The sequence below is a fragment of the Vombatus ursinus genome, unplaced genomic scaffold (genome assembly GCF_900497805.2).
Source record: "Vombatus ursinus unplaced genomic scaffold, bare-nosed wombat genome assembly UNPS02014778.1, whole genome shotgun sequence".
Classification (NCBI taxonomy): Eukaryota; Metazoa; Chordata; class Mammalia; order Diprotodontia; family Vombatidae; genus Vombatus; species Vombatus ursinus.
The window spans coordinates 8,399,891-8,412,221 of record NW_020954556.1 but is presented as its reverse complement, the minus strand read 5'-3'; the positions used below and the strand labels follow the sequence as shown (position 1 = coordinate 8,412,221).

Sequence of the window (12,331 nt, the reverse complement as noted above, 5' to 3'; positions counted from 1 at the left end):
ATCTATCTATCTATCTATCTATCTATCTATCTATCTATCTATCTATCCATCTATCCATTTATCCTCAACCAGAAGGTGGCTTCTGACATCTTAGACACATTCTGTATGGAGGATTTATAAAAGAACATAGACAAAAATCACAAAGGATAAGAAGGTGTGAATAGGTTGTCCTTTTTTATGATGGAGATTACATACATTGGAAAGATCACCAATATGGAGAAAAAAAGGAGTTATTAGTTTGAAATATCTTCATAGATCATAGGAATTTTAAAGCATGAGCTTTATAAAAAAAAGGAGCATGACATTTCTTGGTGAGGTAAAGTTGAGGTTTCTTTCTATTAGGGACATGTGGATTCTATTAATCTGTACTTTGCTTTCTGTTTCCAAAAAAATTCTGAGTAGTTTTATGTTTTGCTGAAGTATAGTATCCCTGCTTCCAACAAGTTTTAATTCATTCTGTTTTTTGGGTGGAAGATCTTTGGTGTTTATATTATCTTTGTTAAACCCATTTCCAAGAGATGTTGCTTTGGTTTGTAGAAAACTCATGTTCTTTCAATCTTCTTATTTTAAAAATTTCACTCTATCAATTTTTCTTCCCCCTCCATACCTCTGAGTTGCAAATTTGCTGTTCTCTTTGTTTTTGCAAAAACCCTCGCTATATTATAATTTAGAATATAAGGGAAGAAAGGAAAAATAAACATTTATTAAATGTTTTGTTTTTGTTCATTCATTTTAGCTGTTTGACTCTTCATGACCCCATTTTTTTGGCAAAGTTACTGGAGTGATTTGCCATTTCCTTCTCTAGCTCATTTTACAGATGAGAAAACTGATGCAAATAGGGATAAGTGACTTGCCCCGGTTGACACAGTTAGTAAGTGTCTGAGACTGAATTTGAACTCAGGTCTTCTTTACTCTAGGCCCAATACCCTATCCACTGCACCACCTAGCTGCCTATGCTAAGCACTTTATAGATGTTATCTCATTTAATCTTCATAACAACCTTGTGAAGTAGGTGCTGCTATTATTCCCATTTCAAGGTTGATGAAATTGAGGCAAACAGAGGTTAAGTGACTTGTCTGGGGTCACACAGCTAGTCACACAGATCTGATTTGAAGTAGGGTCTTCTTGACTTCAGGCCCAGTACTCTAGCCACTGCACTATCTAGCAGCCTTCTGGTAATACCATGCCCCCTTCATTTGTGTTTTTTTATTATTATTTAAAGAGTTTGCAAGGCCATTTTTTTTCTGAATGAATTTTGATATTATTTTATGAAGCATCCTCTTGGTTATTTGGTTGATATAATATTATATCTATGAAATTATTTAGTATTGTTATTTTTATTATATTGACACAGATAAACCATGAGCAGTGAATTGCTTTCCAAATATTTGTCTCCTATTTCTTTTTTTAATTTAAAAAGTTTTCATTTAATACATTTTTAAAAATTTTTTCCAGATATATTTCTCTCTCTCTTCTCTACTCTTATAACAAAGAATAAAAAAGAAGGAAAAAGAAGAAAAATAGTTCAGCAAAACTAGTCATCATTTTGACATATTGTCATAATTGGGAAAATTTATGAGTTTTTTCACACTTATAGTTTCCCACTTCTACTAAAAAAAATGTATTTTTTCATCTCCTTTTCAGGGTCAAACTTAGTCATTATAATTATGCAATGTTCAGTTTCATTTTTTTTCCTGTAATTCTTTCCACTTACCTTGTTGTAGTCATTGTATATATTGTTTCTCTCCCCCTCCCCCAACTCCTGGTTGTCCTAATTTTATTTTTGTCAGCTCATAAAGTTCTTCCCATGCTTTCTTGAATGATCCATAGTTAATGTTTTTTTTTTTTTAAAACACAGTCGTATCCTATTACATCCATGCACCATAATTTGTTTAACCATTTTTTGTTTGAAATTTTCTTTTATCTTGAACTTAAATTAAATAAGAACATTTCCACATACACAGTAGTAAACAAAAATAGCATTCTTTATAAAACTATGAATCTTCATTTTATACCATTTTTTAAAAAGTACATAAATTCTGTATGTTACTTTCAAAATTTTCCTGATTGTTCTTCCTTCTGAAATTCTGTGAATTAAAAATAGTTACTATAGTCCTCTTTTTGGTCATATCACTATTGCTAAATTATACTTCCCTATAGTCTCTTCCCCTAGGTAAAAACTGAGAAGAAAAAAGAAGAGGAGAAAAATCCCTTGTAGCAAATAAATATAGTCAAAAAAATTCATGTGTCAAGCACTTCCCTCTCAAGAGATGGGTAACATATTTCAGCATAGGCCTTCTAGAAATATGATTGGTTGTTATATTAATCAGAGTTCTAAAGTCTTCCAAAGTTATTTTGCTTTACAATGTTTTTGTTCTTGTATGAATTGTTTCTTTAATCTCCTCACCCTGGATCAGTTTATATCTATCCAGGAATCTCTGAAATTATCTTCATTGTGTCTTAAGGCACAGTGATACTCCATTATGTTTATAAACCACAATCTATTCATCCATTCCTCAGTTGCCAAAGAGGCAATCTTAGGCCCTTTTAAAGATTCTAGATCTTTCTTTTCTTTTTTCCCCTTTTAATCTTCCTTTCAGGGTCGAGGAGTTTATTTTGCTTGTGAATATTCTCTCCCTGGTATTAGCCTTCCTCTTAACCCTCCCTCTCTATCCCCACTTGTTTCTCTGTTGAGTTTGATTTATTTCTATATCAAATTGTGTTTGTTTCAAACCCTGCTTTTTCTGTTCCAGAGAAGAATGAGGTTCATTTGATGACCACTATGACCACACCTTCCTCCTTGCTTTTATACTCTTTGTCTTACATAGCAAATTCTACTTCATTCTTCCTATATACAACATTGTATTCTTCTATCTGCAGAAGAAAACAAGTCTATATTTAGGGTGGACTGCTTTTTTTCTTCTTCTTTGTAATCAGTGGATTCCTTCTTTCTCTTCTTTGTCCAATTCTTCCAATATATCTGGGCAGGTTTCATTTATTTCTTGAATTATGTAGTCATCATCTTCTTGTTAGATCATGATTGCTGTTTGATTAATTGAGTTTTCAAGGAATGTATTTCTTACACAAGTTTGACTACTTTCCCTTCTAAACTACCTATTTTCCTTTGAATTCTTTCTTTCATAGTTTTTATTTTATTTCTTATTTCTTGATTCATGTGTTCTAGGTACTCATGGAGTCCCTTTTGAAAATATATTTATTGGAGGGTGGAGCCAAGATGGTGGAGTAAAAGCAGTGACTTGCTTGAGCTCTTCCCCAAACCCCTCCAAAAACCTGAAAAAATGGCTCTAGGGGGCAGCTAGGCGTGCAGTGGATAGAGCACTGGCCCTGAAGTCAGGAGGACTTAAATTCAAATCCGGTCTCAGATCAAACACTTGACACTTACTAGCTGTATGACCCTGGACAAGTCACTTAACCCCAGTTGCCTAAAAAAAAAAAAACGGCTCTAAACAAATGCTAGAGCAGCAGAACCCACAAAAAGACAGAGTGAAACAATTTCCAGCCCAAGGCAACCTGGATGGTTGACTAGAAAGGTCTATTGCACTGGGGTGGGAGAGGAGAGCAGTTCAGTGTGGGTCACACAGGCAAACACCGGGTCTCAGTGAACCTGGAGCAGTCCTCAGGGGATTGAATCAAGGGGAGCTGTGGTGGTTTCCAGACTTCTCAACTCACAAACACCAAAGACAACTTAGAAGGTCAGTAAGAAAGGTCTGTCAGACCATGGTGAGAGAGGAGCTCGGTCCTGGCCCCAGTCCCAGTGCAGCCCCGGGGCAGCAGCTGCTTCCAGGGCTCTTGGCCCACAGACAGAGGGGGAATCAAGTGGCAGATAAGAGGGGGATTGCGGGGATCTCTTTGTTGGTGCTGAGGCAGGATTCTCTTGCTTTGCCCATGCTTGGATCTAAGTTACAGTGCTGGGTGGTGGTCCTGGGGCAAGGAAAAGTGCTGGCTAGGATAAGTGGAGCTTGTGGTGGTGGTAGAGAGGGAATCCCCCTCATAGTTCCAAGGCAGAAAAGAGTGCTTCTGGTCACTCATAGACCAGAGTAAAGGCCAGGAAAGGAGTAAACACCTCGCCCTTGATTGTACCACCTTGGAAGAACTGAAAATTACAGGTCCCTAGAAGTATCTCTGAAGACAGCTGCACAAAACTCATTGAGTGAGTTGAAGATGAAGGGGTGATATTTGAAGATTAAAATTAAGGGGTGAGAGTATTATACTGGGAGAAGGAGAAAGGGAGAGGTAGAATGGGGTAAATTATCTCATGTAAAACAGACAAGAAAAAGCTTTTACAGTGGAGGGGAAATGGGGGAAGGTGAGAGGGAATGAGTGAATCTTATTCTCATCAGATTTGGCTTAAGGAGGGAGTAATATACACACTAAATTGGATATGGAAATCTATCTTACGATACCGGAAAATGGGGAGGAAGGGGACAAGAGAGCAGGGGGATGATAGAGGGGAGGGCAGATTGGGGGAGGGGGTAATCAGAAGCAAACACTTCTAAGGAGGGACAGGGTCAAAAGAGAGAGCAGAATAAATGGAGGGCAGTATAGGATGAAGGGAAATATAGTTAGTTTTCTACAGCATGACTACTATGGAAGTGTTTTGTATGACTATACGTATAACCTATATCGAGTTGCTTGCCTTCTCAACAAGGGTGGGTGAGAAGGGAGGAAGATAGAAAATTTGTAACCCAAAGTTTTAAAAACACATGTTAAAAAAATTCTTTTCACATGCAACTGGGAAATAAGAAATACAGGAAATGGGGTATTGACATATATCCTGCCCTACAGGAAAATAGAAGGGGAAGGGAATAAGAGAAGGGGGGGTGAGATAGAAGGGAGGGCAGATTAGGGGAAGGGGTATTCAGAATGCATGCCATCTTGGGGTGGGGGGAGGGATGAAATGGGGAGAAAATTTGGAACTCAAAATCTTGTGGAAGTGAATGTTGAAAACTAAAAATAATAAAAAAATTAAAAAAATAAAAAAAAACATGAAGGAAAGTAGCCTAGCAGTAGCAGATTTTACATTATTTTGCAAAGTAATAACCATCAAAACAATCTGGTAGTGACCAAGAAATAGAATGGTGTAATAGATTAGGTACACAATACACAGTAGTAAATGACCATAGTAATCTAGTGCTTGATAAATCCAAAGATCCAAGCTTTTGGGGAAAGAACTCAACATCTGACAAATATTGTTGGGAAAACTGAAAACAATTTGACAGAAAATAGGAGTAGATCAACATCTCACTCTGTATACCAAGATAAGGTCAAAATGTGTATAGACATAACAGGTGACATCATAAGTAAATGAGAGGAGCAAGGAAAAATATACCTGTCAGATCTATAGAAAAGGGAAGATTTTATGACCAAGCAAGAAATAGAAAGGATCACAGGAAGTGAAATGGTTAATTTTGACTATATGAAATTAAAAAGGTTTTGCATAAACAAAACCAATGCTGCCAAAATTAGAAAGAAAACTGGAAACTGGGGAAAATATTTGTAGCAAGTTTCTCTGATAAAGGCCTTGTTACTCAAATATATTGAGAACTGAGACCAATTTATAAAAATAAAAGCCGTTCCCCCATTAATAAATGGCCAAAAGATATGAACAGGCAGTTTTCAGAAGAAGTCAAAGCTATTAGAGAAACGCAAGTTAAAACAACTCTGAGGTATCATTTTATACCTACCAGTTTGACTAACATGACAGGAATAAAGACGTGTATGAGGGAATGTGGAAAAATTGGGACACTAATGTACTGTTGGTGGACTTGTGAACTGTTCCAACCATTCTGAAGAACAATTTGGAATTATGTTCAAAGAGCTATAAAAACTTCGACCCAGCAATGCCACTACTAAGTCTGTACCCCAAAGAGGTCAAAGGAAAAAGAAAAGTACCTACATGTACAAAAACATTTATAGCAGCTCTTTTTTGTGGTGTTAAAGAATTAGAAATAGAGGGAAATGGCTGAACAAATTATGACACATGATTGTGATGAACTACTATTGTGCTATTAGAAATAACAGGCAGAAAGCTTTTTGAAAAACCTGGGAAGACTTATATGAACTGATGCAAAGTGAAATAAGCAGAATGAAGACAATGGTCCAAGACAATTCCAAAGGAACCATGATGAAAAAAGCTATCTACTGAAAGAGAGAGAGAGAGAGAGAGAACTGATGAGTTCTGAATGCATATTGAGATATAATTTTTTAAACTTTCTTTTTTTCCCTTTTTCTTTTTTGTCTGTTTCTTTCTACAACATGGCTAATATAGAAATTTGCTTTACAATGACTTCACATGTATAATAGATATTCTATTACTTGCCTTGTCATGGAGGGGGGAGGGACAGAAGGGAAGGAGAGAATTTGGAACTCAAAATTTTTGAAAATTCATGTTAGAAATTTTGAGATGTAATTCAGACATATTTGATGAAATAAAATATAAATAGAATTTCTGAAAATGCTCTAAATCACTATTGATTAGAGAAATGCAAACTAAATTGATTCTGAGGTATCACCTCAAATCTATCAAATGGGCTAACATGATAGAAAAGAAAAATAGTAAATGTTGGAGGGGATGTGGGAAAATTGGGACACTAATGTCTATTGTTGGTGGAGTTGTGAAGTGATCTAGCCATTCTGGAGAACAATTTGGAACTATGCCCAAAGGGCAATCAAACTGTGCATACCCTTTGATCCAGCAATACCACTACTAGATTTATATTCCAAAGAGATCATGACAAAGGGAAAAGGACCTACATGTACAAAAATATTTATAGTAGTTCTTTTTGTGGTGGCAAAGAATTAGAAATTGAGGGAATGCCCATCAATTGGGGAATGGCTGAACTAGTTGTGGTATATGAATGTAATAATACTATTGTGCTATAAGAAATGATGAGCAGGCAGATTTCAGAAAAAAAAGCTGGGAAGACTTACATGAACTGATACTGAGTGAAGTGATCAGAACCAAGAGAACATTGTACATAGTAACAACAATAGTGTGTGATAATCAAGTGTGATTGACTTTGCTATTCTCAGCAATACAATGATCTAGAACAATTCCAAAAGACAAATAGTGGAAAATACTACATCCAGATGAGGGACTAGGAGTCTGAATGCAGATGGAATCATGCTGTTTCCACTTTTTTTTGTTTTTTATTTTCATGGTTTTTCCTTTTTATTCTATTTCTTCTTTCACAGCATGAATAATGCAGAAATATGTTTAACATGATTACACATGTATAACCTATATCAGATTGCTTGCCATCTTGGGGAAGGGGGAGGGAACAGGGGGAGGGAACAGAGGGAGGGAGAAAAATTTGGAACTCAATCTTATAAAAATGAATGTTGAAAACTAAAAACACTTCACAAAAATAGTCAGATTTAAGCAAAAAAAATTCTGTTAAGGAAAAAAGTAGTATTCCTTTGTTCTATAATAGCAATGAATTTTGGTATTAATCATTCTAGCCTGGATAACTTTAAAAAAAACCCTTTGGAATTATGAACCAGTACTTCTTGTTTTATAATTATGAATTTTAATTAATCTTAATTATTTTTGATAAATAACTAGATCTTAGGATTTATAGGAAGTGATATAGTGATTATGTAGTCCATCACCTCTATTTGCAGATAAGAAACTAAAAAATTAACCAAAACAATTTAAGGGTATTCTCATAATATAATTTCAAGCAATTGTATAGTTGGAAGCTTCCCTTTTCCATATTTCTTGGCAAATTTAACGTAGCAAAATGGACTGAATTTAAAGAAAAACAACTGATGATCCAATTTATTTTTAGGAAGTCCAATGGTATGAAAGTATTTAGTACCTGTAGTATGGCAGACTTTAAGAATTTTGTATCAACAAAAAAGCCTGAATGTCTTCAGAATCGACCAGACTTAGATCCGTCTTATAGGACTTCAACTTGTGGGAATGGCATCCGGGAAATTGGTGAAGAATGTGACTGTGGCACTAACCAAGTGAGTGGTGAAGATTTAGATTTTTTTCAGAAAGTAATTTCATGCTGCTTTTCTTTATTCTCTCTATAGTACCCCAGTCAGTCAGTCAATAAATATTTATGAAATGCCTATTTGCCAGGCACCGTGCTGGGGATACAAATATGAAACAAGAAAGACAGTCCCTGCCCTCAAAGAGTGTACAATATAATGGGAGAAGACAAACCACAAAAGGAAGCTGAAAAGATGGGGCATACTTGGGTACAGAGGTAACTGATGTGGGGGCATAATGTAGGAATCAATCAGAGAAGTCCCAAATGAGCCTAAGTGAGATGGTGAGAAATGAGAGGATGTTTGACCTCGGATTTCTCCTTCAATGGAGGTTTGGAGTTCATCACCCCACTGAGAGACAGAGGGTAGTGACGAGATGAAATACCAAGGCTAATGGGATCTTACAGATCTTACATTTCAAAATAAACATGGTTCATAGAGAAACATGTGAAAAATATGAATAGTTCATGTTTATATATCATTATTTGATATACAAAATACTTTTCTCCTGGCATAGTAAAAAAATCATTAGCTATATTTGACAGATCAAGAAACTTCATAAGGCTTAGTGGCCTCCACGTGGTCATGTGGCTTGTAGAGGTGGATCCAGCCTTGAAGCCAAGCCTTTTGTTTCTAATCTAGTCCCTATTCACCGTGCTATACTGCCTTTCAGTTTGCCTTATGTGAAATGTCTGCATTACCTTTTCCCCCTTGCCTGTTAACTTATCTTGATAGCAGTCTAGGTATACAGGAACATGGGGAGATAATTTCAGCAGTCCCATCTAGGAAGAAATATGGAGTCTCTGAATGCCTCATAAGTCTTCCTTCCACAGTTCCTCAGCCAGAGTAGTAGAAGTGAGGAAAAATAGCTACAAAAAAAGAAGCTCCAGTGAGCTTAGAAAATTGTAAAAAGTAGCATTTTGTAGACTCAATCAATGAACAAGTAGTTATTAGGTGTCTACTATGTGCCAGGCACTGGGGATATAAGTACAAAGAATGGAAGAGGCCCTACTCACAAGAAGCTCAGAACATACACAAAGAGCAAGAACCTATGAAAATATATACATTATAAACATAAACTCAACAAATACAAATATATGCAAAGAAGCTAAATACAAGAGAGTTTTGGGAGGGAGGGCGCTAGCAGTTGGGGCATCAAGAAAGGCTCCATGTAGAAGATATTTCCTGAGCTCTATATAAAAGGAAGAGAGAGGCTCTACAAAGCAGAGATGTGGAGGGATTGTGGGCTAGGGCAAAGGTACAAACATTGAAGATGGAGTATTGTGAATGATGAACAGAGCAAAGACCAGTTTGGCTGGATCACAGAATGTAGGAGGAGGAATAATGTGTAATGATACTGAAAAGATAGGTTGAGGCCAGATCATGAAGAGCTTTAAAAGCCAAAAAGAAGAGTTTGTATTTTATCCGAGGCAATAGAAAGTAAATAGAGTTTATTTAGCAGGGGAATCACTTAATGAAAATTACTCTGGCTACAGTGTGTAGAATGTGCTGGAGTGGTGACAGACTTGAAGGAGAGAGGTCAGTTAAGAAGTTATGTTAATTTAGGTGAGAGGTTATGAAGGTGTGAACTATGGTGTTATCTGTGTGAGTGGAGGGAAGGAGACAGATGTGAGAGATACTGTGAACATAGAAACAGCAACACTTGTCAACTGATTAGGATGTGGGGTGAGGGAGAGTGAGGAATCCAGGATAATATAAGGATTCTGAACCAGAGATACTGAAAGAATGATGATACCTTCAATAGAAATAGAATAGTTTGGAAGAGGGGAAAGGGTTTGAGGGAAGTAGGGATATTGAATTCAATTTTAGATATGCTGAATTTAAGACATCTCCAGGACATCCGGTTGAAATGTATATTAAGCAATTTATGATGCAGAACTGAAGCTTGAAGGAGAGGCTGGGGCTAGGTATGTAGATCTTGAAGTTATCTGTATAGAAATGAAAATTAAGCCCATCAGAACCAATGAGGTTAGTAAGAGAGAGAGTACAGAGGGAGAAGAGAAAAGTGCCTACTACAAAACCTAGGCATAATGTGACAGATAAGCCAGTAAAGGAGAATGAGAAGGAGCAATCAGAGAGGTCGGAAGCAACCCAAGAGAAAGGAGAGTTAGGAAAACCCAGAGAGAAGAAAATATTCTATAAAAGACAGAGGTCAACAACGTCAAATACAGCAGAAAGATTAAGAAGAATGAGAACTGAGAGAAGACCATCCGGTTTGACAAATGAGAAATCATTAGTGACTTTGGAGAGAGGAGTTTCAGATAAATGATGTCAGAAGCCAGATGGCAAAGGGTTAAGTAGTGGCAGCACAGGAAGTAGAGGCAACAAATGTAGACAACTGAAGAGGATGGGTAGGGTTCAGGAAAGTTTTTTGTTTGTTTGTTATTTTTGTTCTGTTGAGAAAGACTTGAGTATGTTTGAAGGAAGTAGGGAAGGAATCAGTTTACAGTGAGAGGTTGAAGATTTAGCCCAGGGTGGGATGGGGGAAGGGATGGTGCTAGATGATACAATCCACTCAAGAAGACTGAAAGGAATAGAATAAAATACATATGTAGAGAAGTTGGCTTTGGCTAGGAAAAGGGCAAACTCTTTGTCAGAGGTTTGGGAAAATGAATAGAGAAGAGATAAATAATGTCAAAGGGTTTTGAGATGAATAGTGTGAGAGAAGAGGGAACTCGTGATAAATGGCCTAGTTTTTTTAAGCAAAGTGAGAGCCAAGGTCCTCAGATGAGAAAGAGGGGAGAGGAAAGAGTGTAGGGGACTTCATGAAGTCAGTCAATATCAGTCAATAAACATTTATTAATTAACTGAGGAAGTAGCTATGCTAACTGCAAAAGAAAGGTAAGAGAGAGTCCTTGCTCTTGAGGATTTCAAGGTCTTGTCAGGAAGACAACATTCAAAAACTATGTGCAAACAAGCTATATGTTGGATATGTTATAAATAATCAATAGTGAAAAGGCATTGGAATTAAGGGAGATCCAGAAAGACTACTTATAGAAGGTGATCTTTAAGCTGTAACTTGAAGGAAATAAGGAAGATCGAAGACAAAGATGAGAACAGAAAACATTCCAGGCATGAGGGATAGTCAGTGAAAATGCCTAGAACTGGGAGATGTGGAATGTCTTATTCAAGGAACATCAAGGAAGCCAATGCCCAGTACTTGATGGGGTAAAGAGAGGTAAGAAGATTTGAAAGATAGAAGGTCAGGTTATAAAGAACTTTGAATTTCAAAGAGAGGATTATACATTTGGTCTTGGAGATGACAAGGCCATTGGGGCTTATTGAGTGTGTGTGTGGGGGGGAGGAGGGCATTGATCTAGTCAGAACTGTGTTTTAGGAAGACCAAAGGTAGTTGGGTGGAGGATGGACTGGAGAGGGAAGAAATTTGTGACAGAGCATCCAGACATTTTTTGAAGGTTAACAGTTATATATACATATATATATATATATCTCTCTCTCTCTATATATGTGTGTGTGTGTGTGTGTGTGTGTGTGTGTATAAACATGTTATAAACATGGGAATGTTTATAGGCAGTAGGAAAATAACCAGTAGACAGGAAGAGTTGAAGATAAATAAGAAAGTAGGGTTGATAGCAAATATCTCTGATAAAAGCCTCATTTCTCAAATATATAGAGAATTTAGTCAAATTTATAAGAACAAGTCATACCCTAATTGATAAATGGTCAAAGGATATGAATAAGCAGTTTTCAAAGAAATCAAAGCTATCTGTACTCATATAAAATATTTTAAATCACTATTGATTAGACAAATGCAAGTTAAAACAACTCTGAGGTACCATCTCACGCCTATTAGATTGGCTAATGTGACAAAGAAGGAAAATGATAACTGTTGGAGGGGATGTGGGAAAACTGGGACATTAATGCACCATTGGTGGAGTTGTGAACTGATCCAGCCATTCTGGAGAGCAATTTGGAACTATGCCCAAAGTGTTATAAAACTGTGTGGACCTTTTGACTCAGCAATAGCACTACTAGGTCTATATCACAGAGAGATTTTTAAAAAGGGAAAAGGACCTACTTGTGCAAAATTATTTACAGTAGCTCTTTTGGTAGTGGTTAAGAATCAGAAATTGAGGGGATGCCCATCAATTGGGGAATGCTGAACAAGTTGTGGTATATGATTGTAATAGAATATTATTATGCTATAAGAAATGATAAGCAAGATATTTTAGAAAAACCTGGAAAGACATACATGAACACAGTAACAGCAATATTATATGATGAAGAACTATGAATGACTTGGTTACTCTGATCAAGGCAATGATCCAAG

The 12,331-nt window shown here is 36.6% G+C and overlaps 1 protein-coding gene across 1 annotated transcript in view; it reads left to right on the top strand.

The window, feature by feature from the left end:
* Nucleotides 1-12,331, top strand: part of LOC114045332 (disintegrin and metalloproteinase domain-containing protein 2-like) — a 131,908-nt gene that overhangs the window by 81,170 nt on the left and 38,407 nt on the right. Inside the window, 1 exon segment of the mRNA XM_027865264.1 lies at nucleotides 7,812-7,992. Within this exon segment, the coding sequence (XP_027721065.1) occupies nucleotides 7,812-7,992 (181 nt within the window).